We start from the raw sequence: 22,244 nt of genomic DNA, 5'->3' as shown, positions 1-22,244 counted from the left end.
AAAAAAAACATGAAATTTCTGGAAAAATGTAGAAAAAGAGATTTGATTATGAATTGTCTGTTGTTTTTAATTTGTCACCAGATTTTCACACCAAATTGTCCGCAGTTGAAAGTATTTGCTCCCTCTGTTCATCATCATGCATGTTATCTAGTCCTTCATTAAACAATCTCAAATCTCACCCATATCTATACCATGGAATCACTTATAGCCTTTTTTCCGTAGATTTCCCAAATCTGATTGTGAATTTCAACCGGTTTAATATTCTTTATATTTAAGAAACATATCACAGATCAGATTTTATATGCTGATGTCCTGATTTTCTTAAACATTTTAAAAACTTACTAAAAAGAATACAGACTAGACAACTGAATAAAAATGTGGTCAATCCCTTCCAACATATCACACGATGCAGCATACATGTATATAATTATCATTGTAGCATTGCAGTAACAATATTTAGAAACAGAACATGCCTTCTGAATATACCATTATGTTTTATTGTTGTTATTTTTATTTATTTTTTAAGAATTTATTTTATCTGCTTTTTTTTGGCAGAGTTTAATGTTGTGAGTAATAATGTATCTAAACTGAAATCACCACCTCCCCTTACGTCATATAGCAGTTTAATTTGGAAAAATGAACTGGGTAAGTGTTAAGTAATCTTAGATTGTAATTAATGTAATTTAACCTCTACTGCTACATTTTGTTTATTTTGTGTAGGTGACCATTATGTATTATTGTTGAGATTTTCAATTTTCATAAACTTGAAGTTTTGTTTAGCGTTAATTTTGAAGTGGTGTAGAGTTTAAATTCTGACTCCGTGCCGTAATATAAGTTATTATTGGTAATTTATTTTGGAAGTTAGATTTGTTTTTTTATATTTGCTGTTAAAAGTACTTTGTTTGAAAATAATATTTGAAGTATTACCAGTTTCAAGGATCTTTATGTAATCTTGTTTCTTTCAAAGTGTTGTTGCTTGAAACCTGTTCTGTGGAAGAGTAAAAAGTAAACTTGTACTTGTGCTGTGGTAATTTTATTTTCTGAATGTGTAAAACCAGCTGAAATTCAGTTGTGGATGTTAAAACACTATTTTAAAAAATATACTTGTGTAAATGTTTAAAAATTGTTTAAAACGGATACACAAATTCACTTGTACAGAATTTAAACATTTTTGGTGAAACTTTTTTAGATTCCATAATAATTTGTGATCAAACTTGGATTCATCATTTTGAGGTGGCATCCAAATGTCACAAGTATAGATTGGAAACACATTGTTCTGTCAGAAAAATATGCAGAGCCTGCTCATTAGAGCCGGTTAACAATGTTTTAGGAGTGTAAGGCCCAATTTATTTTGATATTTTAGAAGTACAATGTACAGTCAACAGTGAGTACTGTTGTGACATGTTAGAAAATAAAGTGAAACTCACAATAAGGAAGAAATATTCAGATTTTTTTTCTTAAATGAGTAATTCTGTGTGATAACACCTGTCTCTGTTCTAGTCAGAAAATATGAGAATCTATGCTGAAGTCTGGTTGAGAACTATTGCCGTATCCTTACAGCTTCGATATCATCAAATGATATTTTTTTTGTTTTGTTTCCTCAAAGATTTTTTTACCTGGCATCAGTTCAGAAACAATGAGCAGGTCAAGAATAAGGTACAAGAGTGGCTCAAGACACCTAGTTGAGCGATTTTTTTTTCCTACTGGAATAAGAGAATTCACAGAAAAATAGACAAGTTCATAAAGTAGTCTGGGATTAAATTTGAAAAGTAGCTTTAGTTTCATTGTTATTGAATCAAAAATAAATTTTCCTACTGCCTTCTTGTATAATATGTGTGTGGTTTAAAATCAGACACTCAGTGCTGCCTATGTGCAGCTTTAGTATTAAGAACATTCTGTATACTAGTTAGTCAGAGTTGAACAGTGTTAGAGTAATCATGCACGCCAGTACGGCCTCTGCATCATAGTAATATAGTTTAGTATTGTTAGTAAATATAGTATAAGTATAAATAAATAGTATAGTTAGTTCTCAATCAGTGTGTAATTATTTATTTATACAGTTCATTATTCTGCTATAACGTACAGCCCGTTACATTGGTCCTCCGCCCGGATATCTTTTATTGTGTGTGCAGAACATAGTTTGCGTTTATGTTCTTAATTCCAGACTAGTGCGTAATATTATCGATTAGAAATGCGGTTAATATCCATGTGTAATACAGTAATTACTGTCACGAGGGACAGTCTTCGCGGCGCCCGTCTAATTCGACTTGGAATGCAGACATCGACCTCCGTGCTAAGTAAACAGCCACTTCGTCATGACCTTCAAGTCAGGCTAGGTGCTGCCAGTCTCTTATCTTAATTGTTTCAGATAAGTAATAACAAATTGGGAATTATCAGCTCCTTATTTACATTCCTATCTTTGATATAGATTTACATTTACATTCCTTCATCATTCACATTATTATTTCTTACTTATTTATTCCTTCGATATTTTTAATAACTATTAGTTCCTTATTTTCTTAGAAATCTTTAATTTTCGTTGATACTTGTAGGCCAACTGTATTTTATAAGAATTATCATTATGTCTCTTGAAGTAGAAATTACAATTTTGAAAAAACAACTAGGAGTATGTAAGGCTCAATTAACACGCATAAAAACATTTCTCGATAAATGTAATGAGACATGAAAAAGTAATATTAAGGTTAGATATGATGCAGTGCCAAATATTTTAGATAATTTTAATAAAACACAGAGTTTGCTAGACAGGACGAGAAAGATTACAATACGCATTTAGAATCTCCTGAATCTCTGAAATTAGGGCGCAAATGGAAGAATATTTAAAGGAAACATCAGTTTCAGAAACCCAGCACTTCAACTCACACCAATCTTGCATTAACGAAAACAAACCTTCAGTGAAATTACCAACGATCAATTTACCTTGTTTTAACGGTACGTTTGAAAATTGGATGCCTTATGCAGATGCATTCAAGGTATTGGTCCATGACAATAAAAACGTTAGTCCAATTCAGAAATTCTTATCTGAATTCTACATTGGCACACGAAGCAGCTCAATTAATAAAAACTTAGCTGTTACTGATGCTAATTACCCCGTTGCTTGGAAATTGTTACAAGACTGATACGAAAACAAGAGATTGGTTGCATTGGCTCATGTTAGAGAAATAATTAATATTAAGTTAGTTAGTAAGGAAGACGCCAACGAATTGTGTCAGTTCATCAATACGGCGATTAGTAATTTTAATCCTCTCAATGTTCTAAATATTAAAACACCAATTCATGAAATAATTTTAAGTCAACTGTATATAGATAGAGTAGATGCAAAAACCAAACGAGAATGGGAATTAAAAAATTCTACACAAGATTTTCCATCTCTCAAAGATCTTTTTGAATACTTGGAAAATAAATGTCAAGCCTTGGAGGCTTTAGCCTCTTCAAGCAGTAATAATAAAAAACAGTGGACGAACGGCAAAAATATAAACTTGTTCGACATTCTAACTCGTATGTTGCTATCAACCTCACACTTTATACAAGTGTTCGAAGTTTAGTAATTTAAGTGTTTCTGATAAATCTTAAGTTTGTTAAGGATAAGAAGTTATATTACAATTGTCTTAGATTAGATCATTTAGTAAGGAATTGTTCCTCTAGAGGCTGTCGAATTTGCAAGGGTAAACATCACACCTCATTACATATAAGTTCACAAAATAATTCGTTTAAATCTAATAGCAATAATGATTCAGATTCAAACCAGAAAATTTCTAGTTGTTCGCAACACAGTCCAGCTTCGCATCATAGTTCTTCTAACACGTATTGTTCGCTCAAATCAAGAGTGCAATCAAATATTCTTCTTTCTACAGCGATTGTTAAGGTCCAAGATAGTCAAGGAAGATTACAACCATGTAGATTGCTATTAGATTCAGCTAGCCAATCAAACTTTATTACTGAAAACTGTGTTGAACGTTTAGGTTTAAGAAAAATTCGTCAGTAAGTTCCAATTATGGGTATAAATAATACTCCTACTAAAACAAACTATAGTGTAGACGTACAATTATTTTCTACTTATAACGCTTTTAGTGCAAATATTTCTTGTTTAATGTTACCACAAATAACTAGCAATATGCCATGCAATGTTATCAACTACAAATCATGGAATCTGCCTTCGAATTTAAAATTATCTGATCCAGAATTTTATAAACCAGGAAATATTGACATGTTAATAGGCGCTGAGCTATATTTCGAAATTATGAAATGTGATAAAAGGGTAAGACCAGGTGGGTTTCCAGTTATCTTTGAAACTAAATTAAGATGGATTCTATCAGGAAAATATCCATCAGAAAATACCTCTTCAAGTCCTCAAACCACATGTTTAACATTAACAAATGATCAGCTTCAACAACAGCTCAAACAGTTTTGGGTATTAGAAGAGTTAGTTGTTCTGCCCAAGGCTAAGGAACAAGACGATTGTGAACAGTATTATAGGAACACAACAACCCGAGATTCTTCAGGTCGTCTTATCGTCAGACTTCCTCTAAAGCCAGATCATTTACCTTTAGGAAACTCATTCGATCAAGCAAGTTTGCGATTTCATGAGCTAGAGAAAAGACTTCAAAGGAATCATTCACTTCGTTTGGAATACTCAAAATTTCTTCAAGAATATAAGGAACTCGGTCACATGAAGCCAGTGCCTCTTCAAGGTAATGATTGTAAACAACAGTTCTACCTTCCTCATCATGCCGTTTTTAAGCAAAATAGTACCACAACTAAACTTCTGGTAGTTTTTGATGGTTCAGCTAAAACATCCACGGGAACTTCTGTTAATGACATCTTAATGGGTGGTCCTACTGTACAGCAAGACTTATTTTCGATTATGGTAACATTTAGAACCCATGCGGTTGCGTTTATTGAGAAAATGTACCGCCTAATTAAAATTCATCCAGAAGATTGCAGCTTACAACACATTCTTTGGCGGGACTCACCAACTGATCAAACTCAATCTTATGAGCTTCAAACGGTTACTTATGGCACTGACTCAGCTCCATTTTCGGCTACAAGGTCCCTACAACATCTAGCAGGAGAAGAAAAACACATGTACCCAACTGCAGCCAGAATTTTATGTCGTGATTTCTACGTGGATGATTTAGTTTCTGGAGCTAATGACAACACAGCTCTGGCAAACCAATCAGAGTTAGAGAGTTGTTAAGGTCTGCTGGATTTCAACTGAGAAAATGGAGTTCTAATCATAAATCACTTTTAAATTCATTACCTCAAGAACTTGAAAATAAAAAAACCTCATTTCAGCTTCAGAAAAAAGATAGCATTCAAACTTTAGGCTTTTAAGTGGTTTCCTCAACCAGATGTGTTTTCTATTTCTTCCAAAATTCCACCATTTAAAGATGAAGTAACAAAAAGAGAAGTAGCGTCTACAGTAGCTTCCATTTATGATCCAATTGGTTTAATCAGTCCTATTGTAATCTCTTAAAATATTTTTGCAACAATTGTGGCTTAGTGGTATTGGTTGAGATGATAACTTACCATCATCATTGCTCCAGAAATGGCATGTTTTGGTGTCACAACTTTCTTTAATTGATGATATTAAAGTAAATAGAAGAGTTATTATCAATAATCCTACAGATATTGAAGTTCACGGTTTCTGCGATGCATCACAGCATGCATTTGGTGCTTGTCTGTATTTGCGTTCTGTCAATTCTGAGGGAGAGATTTCAGTTCAACTACTTTGCTCGAAATCTCGTGTCGCACCAGTGAAAACTGTCAGCATACCACGGTTAGAGTGTTGTCAAAGTTGTTATGAAAAACATTACCAATCCTGAATTTGTCGATTGAAAGAGTTCATCTTTGGACGGACTCCAAAATCTGCTTGGCATGGATCTCAGCTCCTGCATTGAAGTGGAAAACGTTCGTTGCGAATCGAGTTTCACAGATTCAAGATCTAACAGACCATTGACTGGAAACATGCCGCTTCGTCAGACAATACTGCTGATCTCATTTCCAGAGGTTCCAATCCAGAGAGTTTAGATAAAGGCATCTGGTGGTGTGGCCAATCTGGTTGTATTTACCCTCCAGTTCTTGGCCTAATTCAGACAGTTATGATATTCAAGATATTCCAGAAGTATGACAAACGGAAACTAGTTTGACATGTGTTTTTCCACCAAATGACGATTTAGTTTGTAAGTTTTCAAGTATATCTAGATTAACACGAGTATTTGCCCTATGCAAGAGACTTATTTATAATTGTCGTAATAAAAAGAAGAATACAGGAAATCTTAATACTGCAGAAATTCAAGATTCAGTACAAACATGCATCTGGATGGTACAGCAAGAAGTATATTGTCAAGAAATTAATGATCTTCGATCAACTTCTACCATTCCTAAAAAAGTGAGCTTCTTAATCTTCATCGTTTTCTCGATGATCGTAACAAAATTCGAGTTGGAGGACGGTTGAATAATGCTGATCTTGCGTATGATATTAAACATCAGGTTATTTGCCACCAAAACAACATCTTACGATGTTGATCATCAAGGCTGAACATTTGAGTTTATTGCACGCTGCACCTCAATTATTGTTAGCTTTACTAAGACTCAAATATTGGATACCACAAGCTCGAAAGGTAATTAGAAGTGTTATTCATAACTGTGTAACATGTTTTCGATTTAAGGCAGCCTCGGCTAATCAATGGGTCAGCTGCCCAAACACAGAGTAGAGATTAGTCGTCCTTTTCTTAACTCAGGAGTAGACTATGCGGGACCATTTCAAATCAAGTATGGGAATCCGAGAAGTAAAATAACAACCAAATGTTATGTTGCAATTTTTGTGTGTCTTGCAACTCATGCTATTCACATAGAGCTAGTCAGTAATCTTACATCACAAGCCTTCCTCGCAGCCTTAAGACGTTTCACTGCAAGAAGAGGTCACGTCGCCAACTTGTATAGTGACAATGGCACCAATTTTGTTGGAGCCAACGAGTTAAATTCATTGAGGAAACTCTTTCATGATAAAGAATTTAATACAGACATTGAAAATTACGCTGCCAAGTCACAGCTCAATTGGCACTTCATACCAGCTAATTCACCTCATTTTGGGGGCCTATGGGAAGCAGCTGTGAAGTCAATGAAATACCATCTCAAAAGAGTCATAGGTAAAACTTATCTAACTTTCGAAGAATTTTCTACCCTTTTATCTGATATAGAAGCTATCCTCAATTCTAGACCTATTTCTACTTTATCCGATGACCCTAGCGATCCATCTTACTTGACCCATGGACATTTTCTTATTGGTAATCCTTTAATAGCACTACCTGAACCCAATTTGTTAGATATAAAATGTAACAAGCTTTCCAGTTGGCAGCAGCTTTAGTAGATACGACAGAGTCTTTGGTCACGATGGTCTCACGATTATGTCCATGGTTTGCAGCAGCCCAGTAAGTGGAAGTCACCCTCTGAAAATCTTCGACCAGGTCTAGTAGTGCTAGTGAAAGAAGACAACTTACCACCTCAATTTTTGAAAATGGCTGTAATAGACAGTGTTTTCCCACGTAAAGATGGTCTTGTACGCATAGTTCAGTTGAAGGTAGGCAGCACGTTTTTCAAGAGACCTAAACTTGTGCCATTGCCAATAAACTGAGACAATGTAATTAATATTGATCAAAGATCAACGTGCGGGGAGTATGTTTGGTTTAAAATCAGACACTCAGCGCTGCCTATGGGCAGCTTTAGTATTAAGAACATTCTGTATACTAGTTAGTTGGAGTTGAACAGTGTTAGAGTAATCGTGCACGCCAGTACGGCCTCTGCATCATAGTAATATAGTTTAGTATTGTTAACCTTATAAATATAGTAAATTTAGTTCTCAATCAGTGTGTAATTATTTATTTATACAGTTCATTATTCTGCTATAACGTACAGCCCGTTACAATATGAACAACGTTAAATATGGTTTATGAAGTTTGGAATCATTTAAATGGAACTTTCATGCCCTGGTGTGAGCTTATAACAGTTATATTTTGTAATAGTCAGTACCATTTTGTACATGACAATCTAACTCTTGTTTATATAGAAGTGAATTTATTAACTTCATTTATTGCTAGATATAATGGAGTTTAATTAGAAAAAAATTTAATAAAAGTTTCACTCATAATACATTAGAACAGGGTTGATAAAAATCGAATGACTAAAATAATTTCTGCATCTTTCACGCCAGTGTAGTCTTAAAAATATTACATTCCTTCCATTGATGTTTTCATTGTTATTGGGAAAGACATCCTTTTAGTAGTAATTGTTTTTTGAGAAATGGGAAATTATCTCAGGGAGACTATCAAAAATGAAGTAGATTTAAGTCAAAATTTGTGTGCAACTGCAGACTTACTGCTTGGTAAACTTTCTATTTTTGGGAAGAAGGATCTGACTGTTCGGTTGTGACTATTAGGACATTCGTTTTCCAGAAACACTTCCAGAGATAGTTTGTTCCACAGAGACAAATTTATGAATAGCTTTGAAGATGAATTTTGTTATCATTCATTAATCCTGTAATAATTTAACAATTTTATGTTTAGTTTTAATATCTTAATGTAAACATCTGGTTTCACGAGTTAAAAAATTTTTTATTCCTATAAAAAATTTAATGAATGTTACTTGTGTGCTGTTTAATGGTCAGAACAAAAAACATCATGATGAAGGTATGTGATCGACATAGATTTAAAACTATTTGTATATTTAAAAATGTGCACGTGAAATGGCAGCTTTCTTCTTAAATAAAATCTTTATCTTGTTTACAAATTTGAGAGATATTATAACAGCTGTTTTTATAAGAAACAAAAGAAATATTATAAGAAATATTCTGTGCATAATTTGAAGGGTTGTAAATTACATAAGTAAAGGAAAATCAAAATGTATTCTTGCTAATAAAAAAGTAAATTCTTATTTCCTAAAATTTTATTGAATTGTCTAAATTACAGCAATAACTTACAGAATGTGGGACAAAGTGTTTCTTCCTTATTTTTTTTCAGTATAATTTACTGCTCTTTTTTTTTAATTTCTGATTTCAAGTTCTATATCAGTTAGAAATAGCTCACATAAGTAAATTTTACTTATAAACAATCGATAAAGGTTATTTATTTAATAATAATTATTAATTTTTTTAATTTTTCTGTTTACTAATTAAAAAAAAATAAAGAAAGAAAAAAATTGTAATTTAACTATTTGCTGCACAACATGTTCAGTTGTGTACATTTCCATGCAGACATTTTTAAATTCATCACATAGTTTCAAATCTATGTCCATATGCATCTTATCTTGATTTCAAAATGTTATAATCAAACTTGTGTTGCACTGATATTTCCAACAATATTAAAATTATCGCAAAACCGCCATCAGATTCTGGGATGCACTAATTTCCAAAAAAGCATCATGAGTGTTATAAAAGAAATCATTTAATCAAGCTGATACTTGCCAGAGTGATAAATTAGAATTAGAAAATGAACTTGTCAGAATATCAGATTTTTATTACATTTGGTTATTTTTTTAGAGTTATTTAAATTTGACATTTCTAAATACCTGAAAAACTTTGTTTCTTTTTTCTGTTTTCATGCCAATAAAATGACATGCAGGTATTGTTTTCTTTTTATGAATTTTACACAAGAAAGATTGATGATTTTAATGGTGTAATTAAATCTTTTTTCATAAAATGTTTGTTTTTGTCATATCACAGTTATAAAGCAGTCACCTGTAAGTTTTATAATGCTTAATATAATTGCTATGTCGAACTGTTTCAGTTCCCAGGATGAATGTATGTTTATTGTATAGACTTATGCACTTACAAATCTTTCAGGAGTTTAAAAACAAATTTTTTTCACTCCTGCAGTTTCGAATAAGTCAACAATATCAAATCTGATGTGTACATTTCATGAAACTAGTGGTGTACTGAACCTAAAGGGTATACGGTGATGGCCACTATTAATTGTGTGGAAGTTATGGAGATTGCTAAAGAATGTTTAACTTAATGATAGCTGTCCTGTGTACCAGATACTAGTATTTTTAGTTTGTATGTTAACACATTGGTCTGCAGATGATCACATAGCTGTGCCACATATTTCGTATTCAGCTCCCTGTACAGTAAAGGCTACCTCCAGGTCACTGTTTAAGCAAGAGTTTTCTATCTGCCATTCAAGTATTCTTAAAAAAACTCATCTCTTTTAAAATGGCAGCTTTTTTTGAAAACTATTATTTAGTCTTTTGACAGGAGTTTTTTCAAATAAATTGCTATACTTGATATAATGATATAATATTAATTTTTTCAATTCAGTGGTTTTTCAATTCATCGCCTATATTTGATAAATCCACACTATAGACTATAGTAATATAATAGTATATAAGTCTATAGCATAGACTTATCAGATATATATGTGTATTAAAGGTGTATAAATGTATTAAAGACAGGATTTTCTTTTGTGAATGCTGTAACTCCTATTTTTTTTAAATATAAATTACAACTTGAAGAAAATATGTTATTCTTTCTTAATAAAAGTTTTAGTTTGTTAATTTGGTTGCCTATTCTGGATCTATGGTAAATGGAACTACTACATGAGTGGTTCAGTGCAAAAGTGAACCAAGTCCAAAAGTAAGTAATTGTGTTTATTTTTCCCTTTGAGGATAGTAAATGTTGGAAATTATTCGGTGTAGTAGTGAACAAAGTCCGAATTTCAATATCAATCCTCCAGAGTACAACAGTTTCTTAATGCTCTGACATGCTAGTGCAGTCTTTCAGAGCAGTAGTGAATCAAATTCATTGGTATGGTTTTATCAGAAAAAAATTGGAGGGAAACCATAATAGATTGCTTCATGTTCTTGTTTTTGCATGTATTGTGACTTTGACCCTCAATGTAACCGTCATTGTCCACAATAATATAAGGAGAAAGTCAATTTGAATGACAATAGGGATTGCTTTACATCATTTTGGAAACTTTGTGATGAATGAATAGCCTTGTGCAAGCTGCTAAATATCACAGAAGGTGTGCACATGACAAGTCATCTGGAAGTTCCAAATCAAATATTTTCTCAAACTGTCTGATGAAAGTGTAGGTGTCTGCAGAAAATTTTTTCTGGCTACTTTCCAAACCAATTTGGTAAGATTTTATAGGGCTCTGTCAAAACCAGAAGTATTTACAGAACTGGCAATAGTGGAAAATCCTCTTCAGTTAATGCTGTTGATGATTCAGATGTTGTTAATCATATCCTATCATTTCCTGCTTTTCAGGAAATATCTCAATCCGGATCTCAACATATGCAAAATGTATGATTTATATGTGGAGAAATGTTAACAGGAAAATAAGACCCTGTAAAAGAGAAGTTTTATTACCATGTGTTCAATATAACATTTAATTTATACTTCAAGCCACCTTACACTGATGTATTGAACTACAGCTGAAGATCACAAATGAAAGAGATGAAACAAAGAAAGCAGCCGTTAAACTAGAAAAAGATCTGCACTTACCAGAGCTCAGAAATATAGAGATTGTATGAAAGAAAATGCATCTAGTGAATTGTGTGTGGCTACATTCAATTTACAGAAGGCTTTGCCATTCCCTAAACTTTCAACATCCATATATTATAAAAGAAATATGTATGTTTACAATCCCGGAATTCATTCTTTCAACCAGTCATTAGCTTGTATGTATTTACGGAATGAGACTGAAACAGGCTGAGGATCTCAGAAAGTAGTAAATTGTGTTACTACTCACTTAAAGAAATTTGCTGCAAACCACAACATATCATACCTTATTCTGATGCATGCACAGGCCATAATAGAAACATTAAAGTAGCATTGACTCTATTAAGGCTCCAGAAACAGGATCCAGAAATGAAGGTAGAAATTATAGACCACAAATTTATGGTATCTGGTCATTCATTTCTGCCTAATGATACTGACTTTTCTTTAATAGAAAAAGCTGATACTGACTTTTCTTTAATAGCAAAGAAAACAACATATTTATGAGCCAGATGATTCGACCAATATAATATCTGCAAAACAGAAGGCTTCAAAATTTAAAATTGTTTCAATGAAGCGGGAAAATTTTGTATACACTTATAAAATGGAATAATTCTTTTGTGAAAAGAAACTACTGATGGACAAGAAGTAAATAGGCTCAAAATCCATTGGATGGATTTCAAAGGCGGTAATCCCTTGACCATGAAATTTAAAGAGACAATGAATGAACCGATAGGTTTCAGCGAGGTTAATTTCATAAAGAAAAGGAAGGGGAATCCAATAACTCTACAAGACTAGAAGGATGGTAACAACTGACAAAAAGAGTGATATGCTTGATCTACTGAAATTTATTCCACCATTACACCATGCTTACTACTGGAAGAAACAGAAGGTCACAAGCCAGTAATCAGGACGTGGAGGAAGAAGATTGTTCAATAAGTGGGGATGAAGTCATATTTGTGTAAAACGAAGATTGTAAAACCTACAAACCAAGATCATGCTAACTTAAAAACATAAGATATTAATATAATAATAGTATTAATAATAAACATTTCCTGAAAAAATTTAACGCACAATATAATTTATATTGGAATATAAATTTAAAAAGGTACTTAGATAAATTATAATTTAAGTTCTTAATGAATTTTAAGTTTGCATTCCCCCTCTGAGATGTAACAAAAATAAATATTGTATATTTTAAGAGGAATTAACTATATAGCTTTAACTTGAATCATTTTTTCTCAAAAGATTAAGTAAGTGGACTTGGTCCACTTTTGCTCTGAACCCCTCATATAGTAATAGAACTATTGGAGGAACTCTAATAATTAAGATGCATAAACGTTATGTAAATAATTTGTCCAATCTACAATCATGTTGTAACTGGAACCAAATTTTCTTTTACAGTTGTTCTTCTAAGAAAAAACATGTTAATTCCTCTTAAAATATACAATATTTATTTTTACATATATGTATATATATATACATATATGTATATATATATATATATATATATTAATGTTTTGTCAAGTTAGTTTCTAAATAAATTAGAGTGTTTATTTATAACTATAAAGGGAAATTCAGTCTAATCAATCTGCAGGAAGAGTTTGATAATGATGCTCTTATCAAAGCTGCTGTACGAGGTGCTACCCAAAAGTTCGGGGAATTTTACCATAAAAATAAAATAGCTTACCATAACTTATAATTTCCACTGTCCCTTTCAAAGTAATCCCCTTGGGCATTGATACAGTGATCCCAGCGTTTTTCCCGTGATTCCATGCATCCCTGGAAGTCTGCAGGTGTAAGTGTTCGAAGCACGTTCTGAGTTTCTTCCTGAATCTCCTCGATTTTGTTAAAACGACGGCCTTTCAATTGAAATTTTATTTTCGGAAAGAGAAAAAAGTCGCACAGGGCAAGGTCAGGCGAATAGGGTTGAATCACTACTGTCTTTTTGGAAGCCAAGAAATCCTGAACGGCTAGCGATGTGTGCGCAGGCCCGTTGTCATGGTGCAGAACCCAGCTGTTGTTACCCCACAGATCTGAATGTTTGCGCCTAATGCTTTCACGTAACCGCTTCAAAACTTCACAATAAAACATCCCATTGACAGTTTGACCAAGAGGAACAAATTTCTTATGGATAATGTGTTTGATGTCGAAAAAACAATCATCATGGACTTCACGTTGCTGCGAACTTGGCGTGCTTTTTTTGGCCGCGGTGAGCTTGGCGACTTCCACTGCGATGACTGCTGCTTAGTTTCAGGGTCATACCCATACACCCTGTCTCATCACCAGTTATGATGTTGGAGATGAAATTAGGGTCATTTCTTGCAGAATTTTTCAATTCACTACAGACAGCTACAAGATTTTGTTTCTGGTTGCTGACCAACAGTCTCTGTATGAATTTTGCAGCAATGCATCTCATGTTCAAATTGTCTTGACAAGACCAATGGCATTTGTACGATTGCACAAACATCATGGATTGTTTGTCTACAATCTGCAATAATAGCCATTATTGCAGATTCCACACTTGCACACCATTATTCCACGTTTTCAGGTGTTGTGCTTGTTGATGGTTTTCCTGAACGCTTATCGTCATCAACTGTGGTTCGTCCATCTTTGAATCGTTTGTACAACAAAAAAGTTTTACTTTTACTCATAGCAGTGTCACCAAATGCTTCCACAAGCATGCGATGGGTTTCTGCACCAGATTTTTAAGCAAGAAGCAAAATTTGATGCAGGTTCTTTGCTCTTTAAAATCTGCCATTTAGAACTTCGCCGAAGCAGTAAAACACAACGTTACATAACTGCACAAAAATCAATAATGCAGCCTCTCACCGTCACAGCTGTTGGAACACTAATTCACAAAGAGTACTGTTGGCCACATCTAGCGGCAGCAGGTCGTACCAGCAATGGTTCGTGTGCGAAATTCAAATTCCCCGAACTTTTGGGTAGCACCTCGTAGATAGCAGCACTTTTAGCAATATTAGTTAAACTTTATATTAAATTAGTACAGTGCTGTATTTAGTGACTAGCCACAAAGATGTTGAAAAATTTTAATTATTTGACTACACATATTTTATATATATAATAAATTTGTATTTTAATGTGTAATTTTTAAATTTTAATCAACTAATGATGTGGAATTCCTTGAAAGCATTGTTGATACATAGGGAAAATAATAAAAATAAGGTAAGAGCTCTTATTTGGTTCTGTATTGTGGTGGATTGCTGAATTTTGTGTTTGGTTTTTGAATTAATTAGTACTGAGGAAAATATGGGCAATATAAAAATTAATTTTACTAATATATATATAGACATATAAGTACAAAAGGATTTTCAACTTGATCAACTTTCAGACAGAATATGAAGATAAACTCTTATAAAAGCAGCAACAGATGGCAGCATGTTTTTAGGTAAAAATAGATATAATCATAATGCATATAAGTAATTTCAAATCCACTTAGTAATGTAACATTGGCTGGCCCAGGTTTACATGGTATAAATTATCTAATTATTTTATTTTTAAATTTAATTTTAATTCTTAATTGATATCATATTTAAATATACTTAATTATTTTATTTAATTGACTTAGTGTTTTGTTTGTATGATAGTAATTTTAATAATTTTTTTGTTTTAAATTTTATTCTAAAAAAAAAAATTGTAATGTTGATATGCAATTTTATATAATTTATATACAACTGATGATGTAGGGTCCCGCAAAAGTGCTATTAGAATAAAGAAAAGAAAAAAATTAGGTTCATTTCATTTACTTTGTAATTCTGTACTTCAGTTGTTCAAGTTGGTTTTTGATTATAAAATATTATATAATATATAAATTTTTTTCATTCATTTATTTAATAGCAGGTTACTTAGTAACAGCACAGTGACATGATGTCAACATTACTCTGCAGAAATGCCAAGGCATCTGTTTACAGTCTGGCATGTGACTGTAAATTTACTGGTAAATGTATTGTCTTCAACAGACTCAGGCCACCACTCCTGAGACATGTGGTTAATTGAAATCCAACCACCAAAGAACATCAGTATCTACAGTCTAACATTCAAATCCATATAAAAGCAACCTTTTCAAGGACTCAAAATCATAGATACATATGTTATATAAGTATATAACAGTATTACTCAAAAGGCTTGTCTGATGTCCGTCCAGTAAGCAATTCATAACTTTTGTGGTAACACCATTAATGTAGTATGCATAAAACAATTTGTTTTTAAGCAGTAAATCTATTGTTGGAGAAGCTTTTGATAGTAGTGGGCAATTAATGGAAAAGTACAAAGTTTTTTATAACTTAAAAAGGTTGTTTTGTCTTCAGTTCTGAAAATTGCAGCCCATAAAGAATTTGGTTGCTGACATGGCTGATAACCAAATTTCTATAAATGTTGGTAACTGTTTTCCAATCTCCAAAAAGACTGTTAGGACTGTAACGCTTATGAATGACAGGTTCAACTGTATTATTTGTTAATGAGAAATTATGGTAATTTGTTATGAAACTTCTCATAAAATGTTTCCAGTATAATTTTTTATTTATTCATCAATGTTATAATGTTTTAAGCTCTACGAAGGTGTACCCACATAAATATTTTTATGGCCTTTATTTTTAAAAAAAGTTGACAGATTGGATCTGTCAAGAAAGAGATTAAGTTGTATGAATTTTTTTATAGACTTATTTTATAGTATGAGGGAAAATTAATTGTAGCTACTAGTTTCTAAATGTGTTGATTAGATATCAGCTCATTCCAATTGATTATATTCAGTTTATACTCTCTAGAGAGCTTGAGAGTTTGTTTTGTAATTGTAGATTAATATCTATTTAAAAAACACAACAGGTTTTTTCTGTGTTATTATTCTAACCAATGAAAAAAATTCAAAGAATATGTCCAGAGTAGTATTGCTCCATCGTCCCTAGACTTCATTCAGCTCAACTAACTTGGGAGAAAATTACTGAAACATGTTCCAATTTCTTCAGTGTCCACTTTACAGCTTTAACTTGGCCCCAAGCAACTTATATCTGTTTGGGCTGCTGAAAAACTCATGGCTGTGATTTGTATGTAATATATCCTATTTGCTGTTTTTCTCCATTTGTTTGGTAATTGTTCCATATTTAATTATGCTGTAGCAGGATGAATAAATAGTGTAATTTAAGGCATGCTTCCGTAGTAGTCAAATTTCCTTTAGCTTGTTGTTTTAAACAAACAATACCTTTTAACAGAGTTGTTTATTATAATAATAATAAAATTATTTTTATCTGTTTCTATGACTTATAAAAAAGTTTTTTGTTGGTAGGTCAACTTCCACACGTTGAAGCAACAGAAGTAATAATTGCAAATTTACCTGCTGGCTTATACCAGCGTGACTTGTACAAATTGTGCAGTAAAGGAGAGCCACTTCATGTAGAAATGAAAAATATTAGTAGTACTGTGGAAATGTGAGTACAGTAGTATTTTGAACATTTTTTTATTTTTACTTGACATGTGGTGTTTATAAATATTTATTTTAAATTTTATTATTATAAACCATCTAGTACAGAATTCCTTGCTTTTTCTGATGCTTGAATTCTGATCTCCAACTACTATTAAATTTTCATCCCCTTTTATGTATTTAATTGCTTCATCAATTTCTTCATATACACACTACATTATCATCATCATGGTCACTTGTTGGCATATAAAGATTAATAATCGTCGACTTAGGTTTTGATTTTATCCTTACTGCAAGGATTCTATCGTTAAGCTTCCTTCATCTACAATCTTCTTGTTCATTACGAAACCTACTCCTGCCCATTTCCCTCTTAAATTTTCTAACCTACCAACCTTTTAGAATTCTAACATTCCACGCTCTGACTTATAGAATATTTTTGCTAAGCTTTTTGAAATACTCTACTCTCTTCCCTATCTTCTTGCTTATTACAAAACTTACTCCTTTCTGCCCTTTATTTGACACTGAGTTAATTATTCTAAAATCACCTACTAAAAGTAATTTTCCTGTTCCCATTGAACCTTGCTTATTCCTACTGCATTACATTTAACATATCCATTTTCCTCTTTAAAATTTTCTAACCTACCAACCTATTTTAGACTTCTAACATTCCATGCTCCAACTCGTAGAATATTATTTTTTAATTTTCTCATGACCCCTTTCTTAGTAGTCCCGACTTGCAGATTCAATCAGGGGAGAAATATTTTACCAAGGAAGTCACCTTCATCTTTATTACATGAGAATGCAGAGAGTTACATTTTCTTGGGAAAAAAACAGCCATAGTTTTCCATTGCTTTCATCTGCAAAGTACTCAGAAAATTGAGTGATGTTGATATGGCTATTTAAGACCTCCAGATCTACGCTGTTAACAATTAATGTAATAGCTGTCCTCTTTCAGGAATTATTCCTTAGTCTGGCTCTCAATAGATAACCTCTTCGATATGGTTGCTTCTTTGGTTTGGCTACTCTGTCACTGAGCACTTAAGCCCCCTCATCATCGCCAAGGTTTCATGATTCATAGAGGGAGAAATCATTTATATAAAGTATTAATACACTAATAATATCACTGAGAACATTACTAAAACTTACAATAAAGAAATATTTAAACCAGCATACAAACCTAATAACCACATAAAATAAAAAACAAAAATAACAATAATAAAATAAACAATCTGCGTTTTAATGTAGAAATTAAATATAATGATTGTGGTGGTATTTATATAGAAAAAACAAACAGATCCTTTAAAACTAAATTTCTTGGACATTAAAGAATTGCAAAAATAATAAATTAGGTTTATCTAATATGGCAGACCATCTATTAAACAAGAAACATTCTATTTCTGATATTAGCACAAATTTATAACTATTAGAAATTAATAAAGATGACATAAAATTAAATATATTAGAAAATTATTATATATATAAAAATACCAGCAAAATTTCAGTTCGGTAAACCATCAGACAGTGTTTGAGGAAGAACTCAAACACTCCTACAGAAGCAGGACTTTTCATTATTTATATAAAAATATACAATTTTCATTATTTTAGTATTTATATTTATAAATTTTTATTATGCAATAATGCAGTTATTTTAGTCATGACTGAGGAAGCAGGATCTCATGAAAGTACTTTAACCCTCGAAGCAGTAAATACAGCACTCCTAAAATGCCAAGTAATTTGCACAGTATATAGCCTTTTTCTTAAACTTATGGAATTTCAATGATATTTACTCTAATCAGGCCTATTATATACCAAATTAAACAGAAAATCTCTAAAGAATATTGCTAAGATAATATTTTTTATCATTAATGTAAAGTAATAATTTAGTAAAATAAAAAAATTAATATAATCTTGAAGAGGAAAATCTTTGCTTACTTTGCATGTTTCTCAAAAAAGTGAATAATTACACTTATTGAGATGTACATATAATAGAACATTTTATTCTAAGAAAAAGTAGAAATAAAAATATTTAAAAAAACATATAATGTAAGTACACTCACTAAAAATTGCTAGTTCCTTCTTCACAGAGTAAATTTATTTTAATGTAAGTCTCATTATTTACACAATACTTCTTAATCTCTAACTGTAAATCATTACAACACTATTTACACATCAAAAAGCCCAGTTTGTAAGAATAATTTTAATTTTTATATATTTTCGTTGGATCTGATCTATAATAGTGGTAAAGTTGTAACCAAACAATTTATATGGATCCACAAATTATTCATCCTGGACACCAGTAAGATGATCTTCCCTGCATTTTTATGTGGCCACAAACTCGCACATCTTTTCCTGTCTTCTAAGTAGATGGGTTAGAACGTGTTCTGATGACACAATACTGGAAGTGGAAGGTCCATCAGGTTTCATGCAAAGTGACTCGATTATTGAAACTCGATATTTTGAATTTTTCTCTTGACATGATTTGGTCAGAACTTTATTTATATATGATTGTTTATATAATTCAGAATTGAGATAACTAAAATATTAAAAAAGATCTTCCAAAATCTGCAAGTGGCTCAGCTGCAAGACAAATGGTAAACAGATTTATCTTTTACATCCACCCCTCTCATGAATTGATTGTATCAGTGAATCAGATACAGTATATGTTTAGGGTTTCCACTTTTTGAAACCTTATCCACATTTGTAGCATTGAAAGCTATAGATAAGGCATAAACTGGCTTACTTGTCTTTTTTTCTTTGAAGCTGGCATAAACTGGCTTAGTGTCATTTTTTTTTTTGAAGCTGGCAAGCAGTATTTTGCCTTTTCAGCAATATTTTATTTCTTTTTCCTTGAATTTGTGTCATCAATTTCTGGGGTAGGTATTTTAAAATTTTATTTATCGTACCAGTTAGAAAAGTGTCATTTTCAATAAGATTCTCCGCTAAATGAATCTTAGAAATATCTAAGATGAATATCTATATGAATCTATTATCTATATATCTATAGAGATTATCTGTGTACAATTCATTTTTTTTTTTTTGTAAAAGATTACATGGTGATAACAGTTTTTTTTACTACAGCATGAGTAAATGGAACAGACTCATATCCAGGTACATAGAACTTTTTACCAGGATATAATTCAGTGTGATGGGTATAGCCAGTACCACTATCATGTAACTCAAAATTTTTAATCCCAAATCGTGCATGACGTTTATTGGTCAAGTACACTACACAGACCAACTTATTTTTCATCACAATCAGTGAATCATCAATGCATATGTTTTGGCTGGGTTTATAATTTTATTTAAATTTGGAGTTCATAAAATCTAAGAAGTATCGTACTTTTTGAAAAGAATCACAAGTTGGATCGGTATTTGGTGTATTTGCGTTAGAATCAATATGCATGAAACGGCAAATCAGTTCCCATTTCATCAGGAACATAAAGAAGGTACCAGAACATATGAAGGACCTTCATACTTCTAAACTTCTACATATAGAAGTTTTACTAAAGAAGGGTATGTGTTGAGATGGACAAGTATCCGGTAGGATTTGTGGTTTTCCTCATAGTCAGTCCCTTGCGTATACACAAACCAATAAAGGCTTTCATTGTTGCTGTGTTTACATCAACCCACTTGTGTAGTCTGCTGAATTTATGCCTTCAAAGCTACTCTTGTTTTTCAGCAGCTACATTCATAGCATACTCATTAGTTTCACGAACTAATTGCAGCCAAAGGTTTTTCAGAGAAAAACAAAGAGAAATATTCTATTAGCTGAGCATTCCTAGGAGGAGGATTGGTAAGGCCTGTAGTTCTAACAGAAAAAAAACATTGCTAGGATAAAGTCTCATCTGAATGTGTGTCAGTACTAGTTGCTGAAGCCCCTGGCTGAGAGTTATTTGAATACCCTGGTAGGGAAGCCGTATCCTCTGGATCTGAGTCAGAAGAATTATTATCAGACTCTGATACGGTCTTCAACATCAATGTCAGATTGATTTTCACTATTTAAAATATAATCCTCTATTTCACTATCACGTAACCCTTTACCCGCCATGGTTTTTTAATATAAGCAGTGTTATACACCTAAACGAGGCAAAAAAAAATTATTAACACTAAAAATGGTAAAGCACAACTAAAATAGATGATCACACAACATAATATTACAGATTATGAATAACCGCTGCAGAATTTATGTATGTTTTGTTCAAAACAGATTTTGTTTATAATACTATGAGACTTTTTTATCAGAAATTCTTATCTTTAACTAGCAATAAACAGGATATTTTAAACATAATCACAGGAACGAACTGCAAACAACACAGCAATGTAAACAATGATAGCTATCACACAAATGCTATCTCAATTTTCATTCCTGTAGAAAATAGCTAAAGCGCTCCAGCAGAAGTAATGAGAATGAAGGGAATTTTTTGTTTAAAATGATAGTACAGTTAAGAAAATTGGTTAACCTTTTAATTCAAAACACGAACGGGATCAACTGTCGGCTAAATCGACAGTTGCAATTTATGGGCCATATACTTATCGATTTAATTGACACTTACCGTTTTGAGGATTAAGGGAAAATTGAGGTAAGATATGTCTAATCTCTATATTCTGTACTGGTGGATTATTTAATAGAATTTAAATATAATTTAACAATACAAAGGAATAATATAAATCTTAAAATTATTAATTTCAGTAAAATAATGTACATGTAATTTTTTTTAACGTGTAATTTTGGTAGGAAACAGTTTTCTATCATTTACATTATATGCTCTTAATAATGACAGGGTGAAGATTGCCAGTCATTATTGGAAAAAAGTAGGATTTAAACAAATAATGCATTTTTTCACAGCACATTTCTGTTTGTTCATTTTAATACATAATATCAAAACTAATAGCCAAGTGTGCATACAGAAGAAACAAAGAATTTCAGGACGTGTTCCACAAATGAAAATAAAAAAGACCATATTCATATAAACACAGACCCAGAAATGCTTTATTTTTAATTTATAGCTTGCAAAAAATTTTCCTTGATTTCTACTCAAAGGTTAAAATGAAACTGTACTGCTGCAATCCTTGGATCATAAATTAAGAGGTAATGTGATAAGTTTCATATGGATTTGATATGAAAAATTAAATAAAACTGGTCACAGAACTGTGTCTGTAGTTAATTTTTGAGAAAGTTATTGTAAAATAAAAAAATTCTTGTCTAACAAAATTTGTAGAGAATTAAGTTATCTGTTTAAGTAACCTCAACTAAACACAAAGAAGAAATGGGACTTTGAAACAAAATGTACCAAAACT

The 22,244-nt window shown here is 32.0% G+C and overlaps 1 protein-coding gene across 5 annotated transcripts in view; it reads left to right on the top strand.

Annotated features, from left to right (window-relative positions):
* LOC142323061 (uncharacterized) overlaps positions 1-22,244 on the top strand; it is a 112,282-nt gene that overhangs the window by 74,921 nt on the left and 15,117 nt on the right. For 4 of the 5 annotated variants that reach the window (XM_075362209.1, XM_075362198.1, XM_075362189.1 and 1 more), the window contains 2 exons: positions 556-645; positions 16,812-16,953. In XM_075362209.1, coding sequence (XP_075218324.1) covers positions 556-645; positions 16,812-16,953 — 232 coding nt within the window. The remainder of the gene's footprint in view (positions 1-555; positions 646-16,811; positions 16,954-22,244) is intronic. The other variant, XM_075362227.1, reaches the window with a different exon arrangement.

Source organism: Lycorma delicatula, chromosome 1, assembly GCF_047948215.1.
Source record: "Lycorma delicatula isolate Av1 chromosome 1, ASM4794821v1, whole genome shotgun sequence".
Taxonomy (NCBI): domain Eukaryota; kingdom Metazoa; phylum Arthropoda; class Insecta; order Hemiptera; family Fulgoridae; genus Lycorma; species Lycorma delicatula.
This window is presented reverse-complemented; position numbering and strand designations above follow the sequence as displayed.